Raw genomic sequence first — 24641 nt, 5'->3', positions numbered from 1 at the left:
CCAGCAAGACACTGCCCGAGACCAAAATCCTTCTTTTCAAATAAACTATATTTGAAATCAATGAGAAAAACATGCAACTAATTGTAGACTATAAAACAGCAGGAAATCCAATAGTTTTAAATAGGCCCCAAAATAACTGGATTTAACTGCACGGGTTGGTCAAATGAGTTCTAGCAATTCAACTTAGCAATTTTGTTATCCAAACCTGCTAAACCAAACCACAAGAAAGCCAATCGCTCTCTTTAGTAGGACAGCGTATTTTTGTATTTCACATCATCTATTTACACACCTTTTTGAAAAACCAATGCTTATAAAACATTAAATTATCTAACCATGTGACTAACTCTCTAACTTTAGTATGGGGAAAACTCGGGCACTTGGGTAATACTTTTTTTGCAAACATTAAGCATGTTCATGTCTTTCTTTCGTGCCCTTTGCAAAGAGGATAAACCAAAAACTAAAATAAATAGCCAGGAGCCCCTATGCTAGGAAATTGTCTCTTCCTTGCCAATAGCTTTCAGTGTTTGTTGCCTGAGAAAAGTCCACAGTTTTGTTGAGAAAAAGGATATGAGCAATAGCTTAAAGATGGCCCATGGAACTTTTAGGGTTTAAGGTCCATTTCCTGCTTGGCTCCACGGAGACGTTGTTGGTTTGCTTAGAACGTACCACAGTATGGCATTAATCGTATTTATCTCCATGACAAGCAATTGCAATTTGTGTATTTCAGTGATGCCTGTGAGACAAAGAAGCTCATTTTAAACAAAACTGTAACATTTCTTTTACCACAGATTAAAAGAGTTTAGTGCTTTGCTTACTGATTCTGCAGAAATCTGTCTTTTTTTTTTTTCAGTCCCCATTTTGTCCTTTCTTTTTTCCTCGTAAGCAGCCATATTTGTTTTGAGGAGCTAACTACACTGAAACTAAGTCTACGTTCAGACTGCAGGGCTTAATTTGGATTTTTTTGTGAAATCCGATTTTTTTGCGAGGTCGTTCACATTTCCAATTAACTGCGACTTGTATGTGATCTCCAGTGAGAACTTTAAACGCCCCGAAATTGTCCCACATGCGCATTGGAGGACACAATGACGTCACACGCAGCCAATGTGCTCAGTGTTTACGGACACGAGCATTGAGCACCTGGAGATTTTAAAGTTGCTGTCGTACCGGAGCCAGAACATGTACAGCTTTTTTCTTTTTTTTTTTAAGAAGAGATTTAGAGGGAGAAGGACAATGTTTTTGGCCATGGCCTTTTGTGGGGCAGTGGCAGCAATGTCCGTAGAAAGGCACGTGTGGGTGCAGAGTCGCAGCCGAGAGTGGTGGAATTGCTATGTGCTTCACTGCTTCACTGACGCGGAGGTCTTACATCATTTTCGTACGATGACAGTGTTTGTGTACATTTGTGATGTGTAGGTGGGATGAATGTGACCTGGCCATTCAGACTGAAGTCGCATGTCAAAAGATCGGATATGTATCAGTTTTAGGAGCACATATCGAAGTGGCCTGGGTCACATTTGAAAAAATCTGATCTGTGTCATTAAAAGATCAGATACAGGTCACATAGGGGAAAAAAAAAAAAAGATTTGGGTCACCTTACACACTCTAGTTTTACAGTAAGACGTATCCGATATTAGTTAAGTCCACTACCCTAAAATACCCTAAGGTGTGAACTGTTCTGTCTCTTAGTCATATTTTGTATAATTGTTCAAAACCCTAATGCATGATGCAGCTCCTTTTAGCATATCTTGATTGTTTTTGTTGTTTTGGGTCTTAGAATAGAGTTGTAAACGGGTAACTGCTTGTACTTTAGACACCAACTTTTGTTCAGAGATGGATTACACAGACGTTTAAAGGCATACTGTGGAACTTTCTTGGCAAAGTGATAATATTTCCAAAGAGACAGGCAGGCGTTGGACCACCACCACAAAAGTTACATAGCTTTTTTTTAAAATCTAAACTGCTGTGGCAAGAGGAAAAGTTGAATTGGATGAGGACGGTTTTTGAAATGTTGAGAGTCCATCTTGAATAGGTCACGTTCACGTGATATTACAACATTCTAGAATATCTACAATTTAAACACAGCTGGAGGACAGGTCAGAATATTTCTGTGGTGGAATCTGCGGTTGTAACTGTCAGATTGCTGATTTATTCACCTGGTTTATGGTTAATTTCTCTGTATTGTAATTACTGGGCCTATCCACATGAAAGAAAAACTGGGACAAAGTTTCACTCTGTCAGTATAAATAAACAAAAGCTAAATTATTTTCTCGTAATAGCTTCAAAAAGTGGTGCCATTTTTCAGCCCCAAAGACGTGAATGTTGTCAGTTGAAAGGAAAGACAAGCTTGTGGACCCAATCTCAAACAAATAATAAAATTTAATATTTGTGGGTTTCTATTTTGGGTATGTCTTCCAAAAACAGTAAATATTCCATAGAGTTTCCATAGACCATCGTCCTCCATCTCAAATTATGACATCAAATTCTAGAACGTGAACGCAACCTATTCACTGAAGTCCTACACCCAGTACTGATTCTTGCTGGGGCTCGATGTTCGACAATGCTGCAACAATTCCGGATCTGCGTCCTTGCCCCCCACCGTCGACATGGGGATGTTATTCGCTGCGTCAGTTTTACGGAAAGTCTCTGTACCGGCCACTTCTCCGTTCTTAGGCTTGGAAGAGGAAGCCGACTGGACATTGTGCTTGCCTGTTTTGTTCTTACGGATCACGTAGTACGCCAAGATCCCTGCCAGGAGAAGTAGCAGAAGAATTACGAGAATCGGGATTAGAATGGACCAGATGTTGCTACGCTTGGATGCAACTGGTTTTCTATGGGTGCTGGTGGGAGCCGTGGTGGGCCAGTTACCCATTCGTGGCCATTGGGTGCCGGTGGGAAGGTCATAACCAGGTGGGAGCCTCAACAGCGTCACAGGATACACCCCAGTTGCATTATAAGGGCTGGTTTGAAAAGACAGGACGCACTCTGCAGGTGGGACTCCATGAGCTTTGAGCAAAAACCTAGCTTCGTCTTGATTTACACCCGATTTTGAACGCGATGGTTTGATCTCCATAGCAACGTGCCCATCGTCTAGTTCCTGTTGGCTAAAAGTGTCTACGGTCTGCCCTGCCCTTGGACCATCCGAAATGACAAATCTTGCGCTTTTTGGTTGCTGGATGACCGTGAACGTTGGCGATGTTCTCGTTTTATTTGCCAATGGAGTTGCGTCCAGTAGTTTGCGATCTACTCTCACTTTGGTGCCCTGAGGTACCATTGGGTTTTCGGCGATGTTAGCGAGAGGCTGGACCGTGATGTTGAGAGTGGAGGAGACGTTTGCAGCCCTGCTCCGAGCCACGAAGGCTACGCTATCCCTCGGTGATGTAGATTTGACGAAGCGGACACTCACTCTTCCTTGGCGAATTTGTTCTTGCGTGAAGGCGGAAGTCGGTTGGCGGTCCACCATAACTGCTGCGTATTTGGGTACACTTGTAATCTTATACAGCACGTCTTCTTTTAAGGGTCCACCCGTAGTAGCTTTCAACATCTCTTCAGTTATCAGTGTTTCGTCATCGCCTTGTTTAACTTTGATTTCAGGAGCTTTTTTAAGGACTAAAGTGTGAGCAAGAACGCCGATATGAAGAGTAAATGGTTCAGTTTGGTGCTCTCCATCTGTGACGTAAAACTCGAAAAAACCTTCTCGTAGACTATCATCGCTCTGGAATCCAATTTGACCTCGATTGACCATATCTTGAGTGAAATCGGTCGTAATGTCCATTGTTAGCAAGTCCACGAGTCTTCCATTTCTGGGCGGTTTGGTCACCTTAAAGTGCACCTCATCGGGCGGGCTGTCTTCGTCTTGCGTGTTGAGATGTTTTTGAGTTAAAATTGTCATAGAACCTTGGAGGACTTCGAGAAGCATATCGGAAGTGACCAATTCTGGAGGATATGAACCACGTCGTCTGATCGGTATGTTAAAGATTTCATCCAAAACTACAAATTCGGCTGCGGGGGAGATACCTTGGTCCAAAGTCTTTAGTCTTGCTCTGAACGCAAAACTATCAGAAGAAGCACCAGAATCATCGTGTAAGTATTCCACTACTCCGGTGTTGACATCTTCCTGCATGAAATAAGGTGATTCCCGGGATAGGTCCTGCCCTCTGAGGGTTAAGCGGCCGTGGGAAGGGAACTGTTTGATTTCGAAGACCACATCTGCGTCGCTGCGTTTGGATTCAGGAAGACTGGCCAGAAGGTTGGAAGCGTCAAGAACTGATTCGTCAATGGTTTTTCGCTGACCCTGCACAATATCCAAACCTGAGGAGAGAAAATGGAGAGAGAATAAATGTAATGAGTTAGTTTTGTAGTTTTTAACCATAGTTACCATATTTACCGTAATCTTTTCACACATGTTGGAATCATCCTGTCTAGTGCTATTTACTTGCAATTACTCAAAAATTAAACATAGCATAAGATAGCATACAAAACAAAGATAAAACTGGGCACCAGTGAAGCAAAACTATAACTCCAGGTATGTTTCTGATGATAGAACAATGTCATAGCATTGTTAAAAGCCCCCCAAAAGTAAATTTGATTGAAAAAATCTGTTCTTAAAAATAATATATCACACAAAATGTACTATTGTGACCATCAAGCCATGTTATAATGTTGTTAGGTCATCAAAAACATAGCTTAAGTTGTGGATGGATGTTTGACTAATCCTGGTTTATTAGACTGTCTACTAGCCTGATTCATCAGCTGGTTTTACTTCGTGGAAACCGTCTGACCTAGCAGCATTAGGATTCGTTCATTCGACGGTAGGCGGGTTCTTTTTAATTTAACCAATTGCTGCTATTTGGTTGTGACGCATATATAATGCACCGGAACATTCAGTGGTGTCCAAGTAATTGCCAGCACAACAGCAAACAAAGCGGAGAGTGAACGTCTGTCAACGATCATTGTCGTTTCTGCGAGATGAACTTGCGAACTATAGGTGCAATAAAAATTGGAAAGTTTGTATTGATGAAGGAAGTCAAAAGGAGGATAGCGCATGCAGTCTGTTATTGCAACTCGGGTTGGTTCAGCTCTTCGCTGATTGGCCGGTGCACAAGCTACAAATTCCGGGGTTCTTGAAAACCATCCAGTGTATTCTGATTGCTGACGCTGAAGAGAAATGAAACTGAGCAGAGGCACTAGGTGGCGCCAGCCTGGCTACCTGTCTACATCTCCAAAGCTCAAAACCCTCTGTTCCCCCTTGTGATGTCATGAAGTAGTAGTTTTCAGTTTAACAGCTACAGTACCTTTTACCTTTAGTTCAGTAGAGACTGGCAGATCCAGGTCTGAAATGATCTACTGTAAATATTTCTAGTGAAAGTGCACGGAGTATAAAAACACAGTGGAGCATTTCCTGAATTACCACATGACATCACAAGGTGGATCAGAACGTTTTCAGTTTGAAAGAAGAATTATGCAGCGTATAACATAGATAAGAAAATAGTGTAATATGGGCCCATTAAATGTCTTCTTTAACTCAATTTCAGTGTTGTTGCCTTGACCTTTGTTCTTCCACAGCTGTGAGGAGACGTTGCTATGGGCAGCGTAGTATGAGATGGTGATGGGAAGGACGTGTCTGACGTCTGGGGCTGGCTGGGAGGACAGAATCAGCTCTACGGAATCCCTCGTGACCCAGAAAGGTTCTTCTGGAAGCTGGTGCTCATAAAACACCGCTCCGGACTCCAGCTATGGGACAGAGACACAGAGACGAGGCGTCAAATTTACAGTCAAATCGTTTTCATTTCATAAATCACAGCTTAAGTAATTGTTAAAGGCAATAGATTTTATTCAGTCCCGAGTGTCCCAAACCAAGCAAGAGGAATCTATAACTGTCATCACCAGAGAATTTCAAACCTTTCGTGCCAAGTTCCACATCAGAAAATATTTGGATTTGCAATACCGTAGTTAATGGGCTAAACAGTGAATCTCCAATAGAGTCATATAGAGGCCCCTTCCCTCCATCTGAAATCACTTTGTAGAGCATTAACAGAACTTAGTGATGCTTTACCATGGGAACACAACGCACACATTAGCAAACACTGCCAAATAAATTAAGAAGAAAGAAAAAATATAACCTGGATTTAAACAGGACCTTTTCAGGAGCCTGTAATTGATACGAGTGTTCATGGTCCTGTTGAGGAATTTGATTTTCAACCAAAAAGTGAGAGTGACTAACTGAAAAACTGTTGAGCAGGTGTGGGGTGGGCTTTGGAGCGATGACCGCGAACCGACAGTCACAACAATCCAATGTGGGTGAACCGGTACACTCCGGACTTTGAAACAGAGCGGGCATTTGCGCTTGGTTGATGCCATTTCCCTTTTCTCCAGACACGACGGGACATCGCGGTGACCAGCAGTGCCAGGTTGGGGTGAGGCTGAGAGGGGGTCCTCATGTACCACCTGTAGACTCCAGTAGCTGTGCTCATCACGTAAGAACCTGCATCTGAGTCATTGGCGGCTGCTAGTCCAACTCGAATATTCACATGTACTGGCCATAGTTGATCCTAAAGAGGTTTACAGACATGGATTTGGCCCAAAAGTCAAATTTTTTTCTTGCAAATATGCACTAAAATGCCAAAATAAGGCCAGGGATAAGTATACATTTCTATTTTAGACCCATTTACACAATTAATCAGTGGAAAAAAGTGATTTTGGTGTTCAGTGACCCACTAAAAGCACAAATCATCTCAGTAAGCCAATGATGTTCATTTTGTCTTCTTATATACTTTAACTTCTTGGGTTCTTTTTAAAGACAATGCAGTAAAGTGTGTTTACCTTGTTGACATGTTTCGGCTGCTAGCTGCAAGCCATCTTCAGAACTGTCACTGGTACGAGCTGTTGGCGGACCAACAGCTCGTACACCCCAAGGACAAAATCCCACAAGAACAAAAATGCAATGCCATATACGAAATTCAATGCAAATCATGCAATAAATCATACATAGGGGAAACAGGCCGGGCATTTCACATCCGAAAAAAGGAACACCAAAAGGAATGCGAGAAGGAAACGTCAGGGAGACTCACCAGAACACAAAAAAGATAAAGCAGAACAGGAAAACCTAAAATCCGCCATATCAGACACTGTAAAAGGAACAACCACATTATGGATCGGGACGGGGCTCGGGTCATTGGATCGGAAAACAACAAGTTCAAACGCTGGATCAAGGAGGCCATTGAAATCAGGAAACGAGGCACGGACAGCATTAACCGTGATGACGGCGCGTTCCTCCTTTCACACACCTGGGACACCCTCCTCCAGAGAACACCGGGCGACGGGAGGCGTGGTCAGTCTGAGCGACCTGCCAGGTCCATCAGGCTGACCACGCCTACAGGAAGTAACAACAGCTGATATACGACATGTCACTACCAACACCGGTGACAGTTCTGAAGATGGCCTGCAGCTAGCAGCCGAAACATGTCAACAAGGTAAATACACTTTACTGCATTGTCTTTAAAAAGAACCTAAGAAGTTAAAACACAAATCATCTCACCTGTTATAGTCCAACAAAATCAGTTCTTTACGGTCAGATTGTATTTAAAAAAAAAAAAAACATCAAATTAAAGTCTAACTTAAGGTACAGAGCTTCAGACAGAGCAGTGCTTCGAGTTAGCTTCACCTCCCAAAGAATGTTGATGACATAAGCTGCAAAGTTTTAGTTAACAAGTGGTCCAAGACTAGTTTTTATATCAATCTAAGTTTCCTTTTTACAGTATTGGAAAGAATATATGAAGAAAATGTGTTAAGTTAGAACACCGATTTATTGCAATGGACACAATTAGACTGACTTTTTTTAAGAGCCATAATTTGATCCACAAATACCAAAATTTCCTGTCTTATTCTGCATTAAAAGTGCTAACCCTGTAGTTTATATGTTCTGAAAATGTGATTCTTGTATTAGTTTGTCAAGTCATATTTCAGTCTGTTTATTAGTTTTTCTGGCATGTTTAAAGGCCCCGTATTGCACTATTTCCTAATCTCTGTTATAATGTTGTTTCCTCATCACAGACACACTGAAGATGTGTTTTGTTTCATTCACACATGTTTAACACACAAACAAACCCTGCAGATTTAGAGGTTCTTCTCTCAGAAGACACTCTCTTCCACCTTGTGATGTCATGTGGTAATACAGATAGTGTTGGGGAGTAACAGATTAAATGTACTGGAGTTACATAATCAGAGTACAAATTATGACTGTATTCAGTTACAGTTACTGTTTCAGTGAGTGGTAATTGCATTACAGTTACTTTGTTGAAATAAATGGATTACACAGCGGGATTTTCCTGTTTTCACATTATTTTTTTTTTTTTTTTCGGTACTCATTGCTGGAAACTAAACCAGGACTAAAACCAGGTCTAAACCAGGACTAAACCAGGGGACTAAACCAGGACTAAAACCAGGTCTAAACTAGATCTAAACCAGGACTAAAACCAGGTCTAAACCAGGTCTAAACTAAAACCAGGTCTAAACCAGGACTAAACTAGAAAACTCTAAACCAGGACTAAACCAGGTAAACCAGGTCTAAACCAGGACTAAAACCAGGTTTAAATCAGGACTAAACCAGGACTAAAACAGGATTTAACAGGACTAAACCATGCTGCGCTGGATGTGTCTCCTCCTCTTCTATGAATAATATTTTTAATACGGTTAAGTATCCTCGTCTTTGCTTCTCTACAGCAAATCAAGTAATCCAAAGTATTCAGATTACGTTACTCACTTTAAGTAATTTAATGGATTACGTTACAAACTACATTTTGGGGTATGTAATCTGTAATCTGTAGGGGAATACATTTTAAAAGTCACCTTCCCAACACTGAATACAGATAGAGCTCCACTGTGTTTTTAACCTTCATACACCTTCACAGAGATTGGAACGGCCCATCTCTACTGAAAAAAAGCTAAAAAAACACAAACGAAAACCACCACAAACATCACAAGGTGGAACAGAGCATTTTGAGCTTTGAAGATGTAGACAGACTAATAATAAAGGGTTACTCAGACATGTGTGAATGAAACAAAACACAACTCCAGATCTGTAACTGATGTGTAACAACGGCTGTGTCCAAATGTCCACTACATGTCCATACAGTGCACTCATCCACAGAGCGATTTGGATGGAGTCTAGGTGAAAAAAGGCCGATAAACTCTGATAAAACTTGATTTCTGTCATAAATAATGATCAAATCAGACCGGCAAACAAATATTCATGGTCTAATAATAATCATACAAGTTTTTGTCACGATGGGTTTCACGTAAAAGGACTGGATTATTTGCTCTTTGTCTGAAATGTGGAAATTATCGATCTATTAATGGCATAACACCATAAAGGCTGATTTAAGATTGTTTTACTCAGAATCACGGATCTACAGAGTCATAAACCAGCACTTTTATCTGCTTTCATTCAGTCGGGTTGTCCAGTTAAACGCCTTTCGATGAACGCCGTTGTTTTCATGAGTTTCGGAATGCATTGTGGTCTATATTGACTGCTGTAGTGACCAACGATGCCCACTACTTTTCGAGGTGCATTGTGGGAAATTTTGAGTGCATACTGGACATTCGGACACCACTGAAAATGGCATGGAAATAGTAGGAAATAGTGTGGACATTCAGACACAGCCAACATTATAACATGCAGGTTCCCACTCTTTTTCACTGACAAAATGTTCGCCTTTTCCATGACTTAAAGTTAATTTTCCATGACTTTGCGGCACGTCCATGTGTAGAATTGAACATACTTTTAGACCTAAATATGAAATGTAACTCTTTCCACTCAACTTATGGTTTGGTATTATAATTTTTGAACATTCAAAATCCTGTCAGTGCATTTATTATCATCTCTTTTAAACAAAAGGTGCAGACGTTCAGAAATAATCATAACAGCCTCATGAGAACTTCACAGAACGCTTTAGTTGCATGAAAGAGATACAAAATTTCCATGACTTTTCCTAAAACTTTCACTGAACTTACAAAATTCCATGACTGATGAATGACATTTTCAATTTCCATGACTTTTCCAGGATTTCCATGACCGTGGGAACCCTGAAAGCTCAGAAGAGTCAGTTTTGTGTAATATGGGACCTCTAAAATTTGAACTTTGCACAGAATCCTGTAATTAAAAGATAATTTGCAACTCTTATCTTAATTGTTTATCAAAAAATTGCAGTTACATTTTCAGTTCTAGTATCGATTAACGTCTGGGTACCAATTCTTTTAACAGCCCTGTAGCTCTAACCGTTGCTTTTTCCCCTGCAGTTCCAATGGTCACAGCCCTGGTTTTGTTTGGCTCGCTGGATAATTCTTCCACCACTGGAATGTCATGAATCATTTTGAAACACTGAGGTCATACGTCCTGATTTCAGCTGCTTTTTCGCCCAATCTCTCTTATACGAAAACAAACTGAAGGAAGTGGAAACATAAACACAAGACGGACAAACAGCTCCAATTAGAACCTGGCTCAAAATGGGAAAAACAAAATAAACAAAACTCTATAATTAAGGGTCAGGTCAGTGTATATAAATGCATTAATAAGATGTAAACCCTAATAAATATACGACTTTTCTGGTGGAAGTTACGCCACACGTTTGATTCCATGGAGTCCAAAATCAGGAGAAATCGAAGTAAACTTAATTGTGCACTATGTAATTTTTTTGTTTGGGGGTCCATCACCTGCTTGTTTCTATGGATACATCACTGCTCTGCCTGGAATGTTCCACAGTATGACATTAAACAGCTCTACTTTACATTTATTCAATTATAGAGGTGGGTTTATAGGTCAAAAAATACCTAGAAAAATAAAAAGGCAGTCTAACTCTGAGTAGGGTCGCCTCTGCACAGATCTGACCTGTAACTTGGTCCGGCTTGGTCTCCGTGAAGATAGGAAGGTTTATTTGACACAATGAATTGAAACGTTCCAGACAGTATCTCCATGGAGAACAGCATTTGACCGAAGCCTCCACCAGAAAAGTTTCACAATGCAAAAATTTAAGCAGACCTCATGACTAGTCCTGCTTTGGTTCTGGTTTTGATCCCAGTTAAGTCCTGATATAGTCACGCTCTAGTACTGGTTTAGTTCCAGGTTTAGCCTCTGCTGAGCTGCAGTTTTGAACCCAGGTCGAGTTCAGATTCTAGAATGTGGTGATGTCATGTTTTCAGATGGAGGAAAAGAATTATATTTTGTCACGAAATATCCAAATGGTAAACTCACAAATGTTGGGTGGGACAAGATCTCGTGCCACAAGATCTCGCAGGACAAAAATGTCACAAGACTATACACACTTGAGAAAAATGTGCTGGTGGGTTGCATCTTTTGAGATGTTGTTATTCTGAAAAACACTGCTAGAATGACAGCAAAATTACAAAATTAAGTAAATACAAAGACAGAAGCCAACTTTGAACAGAAATGGAGGCCTCAGACATCATCTATCTCCCATCTACAACTCCATCCTCAAACCTAAAACAAAGTAAACAATAAAACACTCATTATAGACCTGAATGATTCGCATAATAATGTGATTATTATGAATGCATCTCCCGCGTTTTTTATCTTCTGTATGTGAAGCACTTTGTGACCTATGTCTGTGAAAAGTGCTATATAAATAAACTTTGGTAACACTTTTAGGGTAGACTAATTAACATCTAACTACCTGCTAATTAGCATAGTTGTAAATGGTGAATTTGTCATTAATTAGTATTTATTTAGCCCTTATTAATCTCAAATTCTCCAAAAGCTTATTCTACTATTAGTTAGATCAGAAGTGTCAAACTCATTTTGGTCCAGGGGCCGTATCCAACCTACTTTGATCCCAAAGGGGCCGGATCAGAAAACTCATGGCATATAAACCCCAAAAATAACAATAAGTTCAAATATTTGTGCAGAGAAACACAAATCTATTACACAAATCTTTAATTGATGAACTCTTTTATAAAATAGTATAATATTATGAACAACCTGAAACTTTAAGACACTTTTTGTGTGCATTTCATAGAATTTAGTCATGTTTTCTTTTTGCTCCTGAAACTTGGCATCTTTTAGCCTGCACAAGTGCATCAACATCAGGCACCGTGTCCTGAGTAGCTGCTGTCTTCAGAATGTCATTCAAGTGTTTGTGTGTTGTGTGTTCAGCTTTGAGTGCGGCTTTGTTTTCTTAATGTTCATTTCTGAGAAAACCCGCTCACAAAGGCAGGTAGTAACTGTAAATCTATTATTTCTAGTTGCATGTCTCTGGTCACATCAGAGGTTTTGACTGTGAATGGTGTGCGAAAAATTGCAAATTCGGTCTTCAGGTTTTAAAATATAATTAAAATATTTTAGGAGAAAATCAGACCAGGGGCAGATTAAAGGTCTTGGAGGGCCGGATCTGGCCCCTGGGCCGTATGTTTGACACCCCTGAATTAGACATTTACAAACACTTTCCTATTAATACACTCCTTATTACTACTTATTAGTATGATACTAGGTCATTTTTGTCCATGAATTATGATTCTAATAAGCTGGCGTTGTTAAGGACTAGTAGCAGAAGAAATGTACTTTTTAGTTATTTGCACCAAAATCTTATTACAATCATAATTCATGGACAAAAATGGCTTACTATCACATTAATAAGCAGTAAGAAGGAGTGTATTAATAGGGAAGTGTTTGTAAATGTCTAACTAATAACAGAATACATTTATGGGGAATTAGCCATTAATAATGGCTAAATAAATACTAATTAATGACAAATTAACCATTATAACTATCAACTACCTAAACTTTACTTACTTACATACTTACTAATATGACCTGCACTCAGTACAGATGAATAGGCCTAGCTAAGAAACAGAAACTGTAAACAAGTAGGGTGTTCGTTCCAGAGTAGTTTCGGTGTAGTTAGCTCCTCCCTGCAGACAGATATAAGGCAGTGTCCACCAGCGTCTGACCAGAACTGAAGAAGCAGTTTGCATGGACCTAAATAAACATTTGTCCAGTTGACAAATTGAATTTCTGGATTCCTGGACGACTGAGGAATTCTGCACAAACAAAATCAGACTATTTACATCTTAGAAATGATGTCAAAATTTCCCCTTGTCTCATTCTCATGGACCCAATCTCGTGTCTTGTCATGTCTTGTTTTGTGGAAATTGTGTCTCGCCCCATCCCCAGAGATGAGACCCTACAACTCACAATATTACAGCAAATCTGTGTTTTAATAATATGACATTTAACTGCCCCTCATCTCCGTTAAAAATGATAGATGATAAAATGTTGTGATGTCATCTGAAAACAGACAATGGCAGATTTACGTTTTTGAAAGAAATATCCCCAATGGAAATCCACAAATGCTGAACCTTGTGAGACAAGATGAAGAAGGGACTGGGTCCACAAACCTGCAGCATTAATATCATGATGAAAACAACATCTTTAGAGTTGAATCAAGTCACCATCACTCATGTTTGTGTATTTATACTCAGTGCTGGGGCGTGATGGATTACATGTACTGGCATTATGTAATCAGAATACAAATTATGAGTAACTGTATTCAGTTGAAATACATGGGTTATTTTCCTGTTTTCACATTTTGGGCTATATCCCATTTTTTAAATTGTTATTTAGTCCTATTTACTAGGACTAAATCCAGGTCTAAACCAGGTCTAAACCAGAACTAAAACCAGGTCTAAACTAGGACTAAACCAGGACTAAAACCAGGTCTAAACCAGGACTAAAACCAGGTCTAAACTAGGACTAAACCAGGACTAAAACCAGGTCTAAACCAGGACTAAACCGGGTTTAAACCAAGACTAAATTAGGACTAAATCCAGGTCTAAAAGCAGGACTAAATCAGGACAAAACTAGGACTAAAACCAGGACTAAACCAGGACTAAAACCAGGACTAAACCAGGACTAAAACCAGGAATAAACTAGGACTAAAACCAGGACTAAACCAGGACTAAAACCAGGACTAAATTAGGACTAAACCAGGACTAAAACAGAATTAAACAGGACTAAACTAGGACTAAACAATGACACCTAACAGTAGGTGGACATAATTTAAGGCAGCAGTGATCTCATATAGAAATAATTTCTCTATCAATAATATTTTTAATATGGTTAAGGAAAGACTGGGCTTTTTATTGTCTTTATGCAGACAAAACTTCTTATGTTCAGATTTCCTTGCCTTTGCTTCTCTACAGTAAACAAAAGTCTGTTCATGGAGACTTGGGCTCAACAAACAATTTGAAGAGAACAAATATGAATTTTCAGGATGTGGTTGGTACATTCATGTCGTTTTAAAAAGAACGACAATATTAAGTAATCCAAAATATTCAGATTACGTTACTCATTTTAAATAATGTAATGGATTCTGTTACAAACTACATTTTAAGGTATATAATCTGTAATCTGTAGGGGAATACATTTTAAAAGTCACCTTCCCAACACTGTATATACTGACCTAAAAAACACGGCACTCAAGCAAATTCCATCCTAGAATTCCTGCCCTCCAGCTCAGTTTAAACTATCGATACTTCTCTGGCGTTTGATTGTTTTAACACAATCTGACAAGAAAGAGCTGTTTTACTTGGAACTACAACAAGTTCTCTCTCACACATAATATTACAGTTACAAGTTAGTATTAGCCGACAGTTTTTCAGATAGTCACTCTCACTTTTTTGTTCAAAGTCAAACTCCTAAACAGGACCATGAACCCTCGGACTGATCACAGGCTCCTGAAAATGTGTTGTTTAAATCCATTTTGTATTTGCTTGATTTCTCAGACTGTCTTAAAGCTTTTTGGCTGTGATTTGAGGTGTAACGATATTCAAGTCTCACGATACAATACTGTCACGGTATGAACCTCGCAGTACGATATTTATTGGGATATCATGGGAAAGCTCACGATACGGTGGGGAGGCTCACGATTAGAGATGTAACAATATCCAAATCTTTCGGTACGATATTTTCACGATATGCATCTCACGGTACGATATTTTTTGCGATATTTTGGAGACCCTGATTTAATTGTAGATAGGACACTTTTTTGCTTTTAAAATACCTTGACAAGATTTTGATGTGAATTATTTCCATCAGAATCCCAAGAATTCAAGTAAAAACATATTTTTTCATGTTGTCTGCGCTGAAATGAATCATGGGATATGTAGTTCCCGATGTTGATTAAAGTCTTAAAGTGCCTTGCAAGACTTAATCCAAAGAACTAAGATTTAAAAGTGCTTAGAACTGTCATTTCTTCTTGTAGTCTTCACTGTAATGGAGCAAAGGATCATGGTCTATGTAGTTCCCTTTGTCTTTTTTTTAGCTATTGTTGCACCAGAGACTCGTAATTCGATATATTGTGATGGTCCACGATTTTATTGTGTGAACTTTGACGATACGATATCACGATATTTCGGGTATTGTTACATCACTAGTAACTGTATCTAAAATGCGTTGTGTCACCATGGTAACTCCTGAACATTCCACCGTAGAAATACATATAGAACACCCCAAGACTGAAGTCATAGTGTTTGGTCCACAGAAACAAAGGGACAGTGTCAGCATCACCTCCAGTCTCTCTCTCTAAAACCTTCAAATCAGGCAAGAAATCTAGGGGTAATAATGGACTCAGACTTGAACTTTAACAGCCACATCAAGTCAATAACATCTGCAGCCTTTTACCATCTAAAAAACATAGCAAAAATCAAAGGTTTACTGTCTAAATCAGACTTGGAGAAACTTATCCATGCGTTTGTCTCCAGTAGGTTAGATACTGTAATGTTCTGCTCACTGGTCTCTCCAAACGAGCTGTGAGACGCTGCAGAACATCCAGAACGCTGCAGCTCGGGTCCTTACTCGAACTAGGAAGTACGAGCACATAAGTCCTGTGCTCAGGTCTCTGCACTGGCTCCTGTGCCTCAGAGACTTTAAAGCAGCTCTACTTGTGTACAAGTCTCTCCATGGCCGAGCACCAAAGTCCATCTGTGACATGTTAGTGTCATAATGAACATCTCACACTCTGAGGAGCTCAGGGACCGGCCTCCTGCTGGTGCCCAGAGTCACGACTAAACAAGGGGAGTCAGCGTTTCAGGTTCATGCAGCTAAAACCTGGAACAGTCTGAACATGTGAGACAGACTCTTCTGTGACGCTGTTTAAATCCAGGCTCCAAACATTTCTGTTTAACTGTGCATATAACTGAAAGGTTTTCATTCCGCACTCTTCTCTCCAATTTATGTCTCTCTTTTTTAATTTTAATCTTCATGATTATTTATGTTTTGATTAGTTTTTATTATGATTTTAATGTATTTCTTATTCTGTAAAGCACTTTGAATTACTTTGTGTACGAATTGTGCTGTACAAATAAACTTGCCCTGCCAACCATGACGTCACTGCGAAGTATCAATAGGGACTGAAGAATTTATTAGAGGATTATAAAGTAGGTCTAAACCAGGATCAACATGGTCTAAACCAGGTCGAGACTCTTCACAGGGGAGGCCCGAGTTTCCCTGAGAAAGTCTGAGCTCTCAGGCTGATCTGGGCACAGTCACCAGTCTGGGATGGGAATGTTTGTAGCAGCAGAAAAAAATCCTTGGGAATCCAGTGGGAGAGAGATACTGTCCAAATAATTACTCAAGTAACTGTAAGGACCACTGAGTAGCCTAACTGTTTGACGTAACATCTGATTTATTATAAAGGTTTAACGTAAAGGAAAAGATAAAATAGAAGTTCTATGTTACACAAAATGGAATGGTTATAATTAGGGGTGTGCAAAAATATTGAAATATCGATATATCGTATCGTTTAATGTAATGATACAGTATCGATATCGTGGGCTGCTGTATCAAGTATTTTTGGTGTATTTTACTAAATTATTTTGTTACAGCCCTACAGTTTTGTTGTTTGTTTAGTGGAAGGAAACTCATTCACACAGCAAAAAGGTGAGTTAAAATGAAAATTAAGAACATCTGACTTTATCTGAGTCGACTCTACCAATGGAATAAGTGTTTTTCTAAATTCAAGTGACATTCAATTTCATTTCTTATTTTAAGGGTTGTTGTTTTTCTTTTTTTAAGTGTAGCAAGTTGTATTTTCATATTTTAAGAACACAAAATCGTATTCGGCTGACAGATCATTTAACTTGTCAAGTGGAATTTACTCAAATCATGATAAAACTTTCTTAATTCAAGTCATCTTAACTTGGCGAGATTTTATTTTTTGCAGTGCATGTGACACATTTGACATTTTCACAGTTTTGAGGATTAAAATGTTTTTGTTTCATATGAACTTTACACAAGACGTGGTTTAACAAAGACTTTTAGTATCACAGACATAATTGAACCTTTATTTTTATTGAACGGTATCGAATCAATTTGAAATATATCGTATCGAATTGTTAGTTCACTGTATCGAAATATGTATCGTATCGTGGCCTATGTATCGAGGTATGTATCGTATCGGCAACTTCTTAATGATACCCAGCCCTAGATATAATATTGTTTTCTCATCAAAAACAGACCTGGAGTTGTGTTTTGTTTCATTCACACATGTTTGAGTAACTCTTTATTATCAGTCTGTCTACGTCTCCAAAGCTTAAAATGCTCTGTTCCACTTTGTGATGTCATGAAGTGGTAGTTTTCAAGTGAACAGCTCCTTTTAACTATAGTTCAGTAAAGATTGGCAATTGAAAATGAAACTGAAAGTATCCAAATGATTCTAGTGTAGGTGTACGGGGTTTCAAAACACAGTGAAGCACCCCATGACATCACAAAGTGGAACAGAGTGTTTTCTGTTGAACATGTGTGAATGAAACAAAACACTCCAGGTCTGTTTGTGATGAGGAAACAATATCAGAACATAGATCAGAAAATACCAGAATATGGTCCTCTAAATAACGTCCTTTTCATAACATCAATAACAGCGTCATTTCCAAACTATGCATAATAAAAATGATCAAATCTAAAACATATCTGAAGGCGTGGTGAAGGAAACGCAAATGTTCAAATCATGCTCCACCAAAGCCAAGTAAGAGTACTGTTACTTTGTACTGTGTTAGAAAGCTGCACACAAATTTCTTCAAAAAGTTTCTAAAGTAAATTAAGTGAATATAACTTGGAAATGTGAATGTATAGCATAGCAAGTAAAGATAAAAATGTTAAAACTGGCAAACAACATAATCGTAGTAAATAAAAAGAGTAAATATTCTTTCATTTTTTAGACTGACCTGAGGTGTATACCATATATGCAGTGTTGGGAAGGTGACTTTGAAAATGTATTCCCCTACAGATTACAGATTACATACCCCAACATGTAGTTTGTAACGTAATCTATGAAATTACTTAAAGTGAGTAACGTAATCTGAATACTTTGGATTACTTGATATTGTCATGCTTTTTAAAACTACATGAATGTAACAACCACATCCTGAAAATTCTTGTTTGTTCTCTTCAGATTGGCCCTGGCTTAGACCTGGTTTAAACCTGGTTTAGTTCTGGTTTAGTCCTGGTTTAAACTTGGTTTAATCCTGGTTTAGACTTGGTTTAGATCTGGTTTAGTCCTGGTTTAGTCCTGGTTTAGTTTTTAGTCCTGGTTTAAGTCCTAGTTTTAGATCTGGTTTAGACTTGATTTAGACTTGGTTTAGACTTGGTTTAGACCCGGTATAGTCCTAGTTTAGTCCTGGTTTAGATCTGGTTTAGACCTGTCTTAGTCCTGGTTTTAGTCCTGGTTTATCCCAAAATGTGAAAACAGGAAAATACCGCCATGTAATCCATTTATTTCAACAAAGTAACTGTAATCCAATTACCACTAATTGAAACAGTAACTGTAACTGCATACAGTTACTCATAATTTGTACTCTGATTATGTACTCCGGTACATGTAATCTGTTACTCCCCAACACTGCATATATGCACCTAAATATTTTGTATTTTCAGAACTAAGAGGAAGAGCAGCCAAGCATTCAGTGTTAAATGTCGCCATCTGCTGGAGACAATGTACACTTCAACAGTATGAGAATACCAGATGTAAGTTTTAGTATCAAGAAGTATATAATTTATGATATTTCTCGCAAATATACAGTTATAAATTGGGAAAACTTAATGATCTTGATCTTGCTCCACCCCATTATTAAATGTGTTAACACAGTTGAATTTAAATACTGGAGCATGGAGCAGAGGAGACTGTAAAATCCCATTCAGAAAGACTTCATTTAGACAGTCGGCCTTTTCAGGTCTCGCTGCACACTCATGGAATCTGGTCCCCACAGACATAAGGAACATGATCTCTATCACTAGTGGCTTCTGGACAATCAGACATAACTACATCAACATAACTAATCAAATGTCTGTGTGTTTTAATATAGTTCATATTCAATGATCTTAGCGTCTTTTGTCATGTGTGATGGACTGAATGTTATTGTGTCTATGTTATGATTTTTGTCTCACCATCAACCTGCCAATGGGACTACGGATGAAAATGATCCTACATGGTAACTCTGGCACAGTTACATGATGTACTAACACTGTTGGGCACGTTACTTCAAAACTGTAATGCGTTATTTATGACTTGTTACTGTCATTTCAAAGTAATTCATTACATTACAATGTTACTGCATTTAAAATGTAAGGCATTACACTACTATTGCATTACTTTAAGTTACTCTCACCAGAATAACTGTGAAGATGCTGAACTTCTGCGCCGTATATGGACTGAACCAGGACTAAACCAGGACTGAACCGAGGACTGAACCAGGACTAAACCAGGACTGAACCGAGGACTGAACCAGGACTAAACCAGACTGAACCAAAATTGAACCAGGACTAATCTTGGACTAGAACTTGGAATCTAGGAGCACCCCTGAGAGAACCCCGAGTCCGTGGAACAGGATGTCTTTATTGTCTCTTTGTCTCAGGATGTCTCTTCGTATGAAGAAAAAAACAAAAAACCCACCACTTCAATCCAAATTAAAAAAGCACTGTAACGCCTTAATTTGTACCGAGTCAAATATTACAATTTTTTTTTCCCTGTAATGCCTTACATTACTGCGTTACAGCAAAAAGCAATGGATTACAGCAATTTGTTACTTTTATAATGTGTTACTCCCAACACTATGTACCAACACATGCTGATCAATGTGGACTGTCCCATATTTAATAAATAAACATAAACATAATCCTAATGGAGTCACTGCTCAGACCAAAAAAAAAAAAAAAGATTTAACTGGAACTACAACAGGTGAGCTGTTTTGTGCTGTTAACAAGTTCCTTTGTCACTCTCACCTTTTTGTTGAAAATCAAAATCTCCTAAACAGAATGAGCGCTCGTACTGAACACAGGCTCCTGAAAATAAATAGTTTTAATCCATTTTCTGTTTTCTTAAGTTGACTTAATGTGTGCATTGTGTCACCATGGTAACTACAGAAACATCCGACCTTAGAAACAGGTCTGCATGTAGAACACCCCCAGCGTAATGTGACTGCAAAGTTAGAATGTTGTGACGTCATCTGAAGCCCTGATTTGCAGCTTCCGGTCATATGCGACATTTTGAGGACTTTTCACATTCAAAACATACAGGTTTTAAATAGTTAATCGCTATGGCAACGGTCTTAATCTCTCATGGTAATTCTGAAACCCCTCACCTGTGTCTGTGAGAAGCGCGTGGTCTCGTCAAAGCGGTTGTGTCCGCGGGCGATGATGAGTCTGCCCAGGCGAGGGGGTCTGACCAGGGAGTAGCTGATCTCGTTTCCGTCCTCATTGGTCCTTGCCCCCAGGTTGGCGCTGGAGATGGGCTGACGTGTTCCTGTGGACAAACAAAACACAGAATAACACAAAGGAATCATGGGAGAATAATGCTCCCTACAACTGTTCAACTTACCCTTATGTAACAGATAATACTCCCTACAACTGTACAACAACTCACACTTATGTAACAGATAATACTCCCTACAACTGTACAACTCACACTTATGTAACAGATAATACTCCCTACAACTGTACAACAACTCACACTTATGTAACAGATAATACTCCCTACAACTGTACAACTCACACTTATGTAATAGATAATACTCCCTACAACTGTACAACAACTCACCCTTATGTAACAGATAATACTCCCTACAACTGTACAACAACTCACCCTTATGTCACAGATAATACTCCCTACAACTTTACCACAACTCACCCTTATGTAACAGGTAATACTCCCTACAAATATACAACAACTCACTGTTTGTGGGTCAATGATGTATAAGGATTTTCAAAAGGCAAATTTTAAAATACAAAAAATATTTACAATGTCAGGGATGCATAAATCTATGTTTAACATTTATATTAAGCATTTTAAGTGTTTTTTTTTTTTTTTTTTTTTTTATGTACATGAATTGGCTCTAAAATGTCATGTGGTGTGATCGAAAATAGAAAAAAGAAAGAAGAAAAGAAAGAAAATAAATTTGATTAGATTTAGAGTAATTTTAAAGAAGTTTAGAATTCATTATAAAAATTTATATTTTACTCTTTGTTTTTATATTATATTATTTAGCCTTAATAAAGCATGAACAAAGACTTAATTAATAATGAACAAAGACTTAATTAATAATGATTCACGCTTAGTAAATGCTTAATAAAGGGTAATTAGTCTTCACTTTAGAAAAGCTCTCAGAAAGACTGAACTAACAGATAACAGCTGCCTGAATTATCATTGTATTGTATTATTAGTAAATCATTCTCTCATAGTTTACTAATGATTAATAAATGCTCAAATGTTTAGTCCATGAGTAATTAAGTATGAAATAATTCTGAGTAACTATTTACAGCACAGGCAAATTAAGTGCAAGTACTAATTAAGGTAGTAATTAAGTAGTTACTAAGCGTGAAATATTATTAATTAAGTCTTTGTTCATTATTAATTAAGCCTTTGTTCATGCTTTATTAAAGCTAAATAAGGTGTAGTTATTATAAAGTGTTACCTATTATATTGTGATGTATGAGCTACTGTGTTTTTAAACTCCATACACCTTCAATAAAATCATTTAGATCATTTTATCCCTAGAATTGCCAATTTGTACTAAAGAAGACACAGCTGTTCACTTGAAAATTACCACTTCGTGACATCACAAGGTGGATTACAGCATTTTGAACTTTGGAGATGCAGACAGCGTTAAACACAGTGTTGGGGAGTAACAGATTACATGTACCGGAGTTACGTAATCAGAGTACAAATTGTGAGTAACTGTATTCAGTTACAGTTACTGTTTCAGTGAGTGGTAATTGGATTACAGTTACTTTGTTGAAATAAACGGATTACACAGAGGCATTTTCCTGTTTTCACATTTTGGGCTGTATCATCCTTTTTTTTTGGTAATTCCACTCATTGCTGGACACTAAACCAGGTCTAAACCAGGACTAAACCCTGGTCCAAACCAGGTGTAAACCTGGTCTAAAACAGATCTAAAACCAGGTCTGAACCAGGTCTAAACCCAGGTCCAAACCAGGTCTAAACCAGGTCTAAACCAAGTCTAAAACCAGGTCTTTAACCAGGTCTGAACCAGGTCTAAACCCAGGTCCAAACTAGGACTAAACCAGGACTAAAACCAGGACTAAAACCAGGTCCAAACCAGGTCTAAACCAAGACTAAACCAGGTCTGAACCAGGTCTAAATCCAGGTCCAAACCAGGTCTAAACCAGGTCTAAAACCAGGTCTAAACTAGCTCTAAACTAGGACTAAACCAGGACTAAAGCCAGGTCCAAACCAGGTCTAAACCAGGACTAAAACCAGGTCCAAACCAGGTCCAAACCAGGTCCAAACCAGGTCTAAACCAAGACTAAACCAAGACTAAACCAGGACTAATACCAGGTCTAATCTATGTCTGAAACAGGATTTAACAGGACTAAATCCTGCTGTGTGGACGTGTTTCCTCGTCTTCTATCAATAATAGTTTTAATTTGGTTCAGTAAAGTCTGGACTTTTTATTTTCTTTTAACAGACAAAACTTCTTATGTGAAGATATCCTAGTCTTTGCTTCTCTACAGCAAATCAAGTAATCCAAAGTATTCAGATTACGTTACTCACTTTAAGTAAATTAATGGATTCCGTTACAAACTACATTTTGGGGTCTGTAATTTGTAATCTGTAGGGGATTACATTTTAAAATGAACCTTCCCAACACTGGTTAAACATGTGTGAATGAAACAAAACACAACTCCAGGTCTGTTTTCGAAGGAGGTAACAACATTCTAACGTGGCTTAAACCTCTCAAGAGTCCATTTAGCGTAATATAGGACCCGATTCTGTTTCTGTAATAAAAGGTGATGAAAATAAATAATTCAGCGTTGTTCTTACCAGGAAACACCATGAGCTCCTCCTGTGTTACCATGGTGATGGTGAGGGGTCGGGCGGTGACCACAAACTGGTACAGAGGAGACGTGTGCTCTCCGTCTGTCACCGTGAAGCCGAATCCTCCAGACTCCTCTCCTGAGCAAGGGAACGAGGGATGAAGAGAGAGGGATGGATTTAAGGAGACATCTACACACACGTTTTATACACAAGAATTTGGATTATTAAAGGTGCATTGTGTAACTTTTCAAGGGGAGGGTACGTCAAACGGAAACGGTTTTCTCCCTTTTCTCCATGGAGATGTTATTGCTTTGTCTGGAATGTTTCGCAGTATGGCATTAAACCTTTCTATCTTCATGGAGGCCAAACAAAACCGAGTTACAGGTCAGATCTGTGGAGAGGCGACCCCACTCAGTCAGAATGTCTGTTTTTCTACATATTTTTGAGCTATAAAACCACCTGTAATTGAATAAATGTAAGATAGAGCTGTTTAATGTCATACTGTGGAATATTCCAGGCAGAGCAATGATGTAACCATAGAAACAAGCAGGTGACAGAACCACAACTAGAAAAGTTACACAATGCACCTTTAACATGATTTAGATTAGTGAATGAATGAATTATAAAGTACATTTCAAAGAGTTAGAATTGTGGTAATGGTTTACAAGGGCAAAAAAAAGAAACAAAAACATGAATTTTCTGAATATATTTTTGGCAGAAAGCTAAATTTTCAAAATTTCGAACATTAAAAATTGATTAAAAGCAATCGTTTACGCATTAAATAAACATAAAACAGTTAGAATTTTTATAATTTCATAATAGTTAGTCAGCGATGCCCCTTTAGTGCATTTTTACTATGTACTTTTCTTGAATGCTTGTTTCTATGGTGAGGTTTCTGCTTTATCTGGAATGTTCCACAGTATGGCATTAGTTGAAGGTCAGCTCAGTGGAGAGGCGAGTCAGCTCACAGTAAGTATATGTATTCTAAGCAATAAATGGTAAAGTGATTGGGTAAATGTCAAATAAACCCATTTAATGCCACACTCTGTAACGCTCAAGGCAAAGCAGTGTCATCGCCATGGAGACCAGAAAAGTTTCATAGTGCACCTTTACAGACATTTTAATTAGAGACACATGACTACAACTTTACATTGGCAGAGAATAACTTCAACTTTGCGCCGGTTTTTGTCGGTGGTGGAAGAAGAACTCAATTCTGTTACTTAAGTAAAAGTACAGATAACAGAGCAAATAAATACTCAAGTAAAAGTAAAAGTATCACACAAAAAAATATGCATTTGGCAAAAGTTT

At 38.5% G+C, this 24641-nt stretch overlaps 1 protein-coding gene across 1 annotated transcript in view; it reads right to left on the bottom strand.

Annotated features, from left to right (window-relative positions):
• Positions 1-2512: 2512 nt before the first annotated feature.
• cspg4 (chondroitin sulfate proteoglycan 4) overlaps positions 2513-24641 on the bottom strand; it is an 86818-nt gene continuing 64689 nt past the window's right edge. The window contains 4 exon segments of the mRNA XM_055155381.1: positions 2513-4305; positions 5544-5727; positions 20638-20798; positions 23340-23471. Coding sequence (XP_055011356.1) covers positions 2513-4305; positions 5544-5727; positions 20638-20798; positions 23340-23471 — 2270 coding nt within the window.

Source organism: Boleophthalmus pectinirostris, unplaced genomic scaffold (genome assembly GCF_026225935.1).
Source record: "Boleophthalmus pectinirostris isolate CB_2022bp ecotype Guang Dong unplaced genomic scaffold, ASM2622593v1 HiC_scaffold_2, whole genome shotgun sequence".
Taxonomy (NCBI): domain Eukaryota; kingdom Metazoa; phylum Chordata; class Actinopteri; order Gobiiformes; family Gobiidae; genus Boleophthalmus; species Boleophthalmus pectinirostris.
Note: the sequence above shows the minus strand (reverse complement) of the source record. Positions and strands in the feature narration are given on the sequence as shown.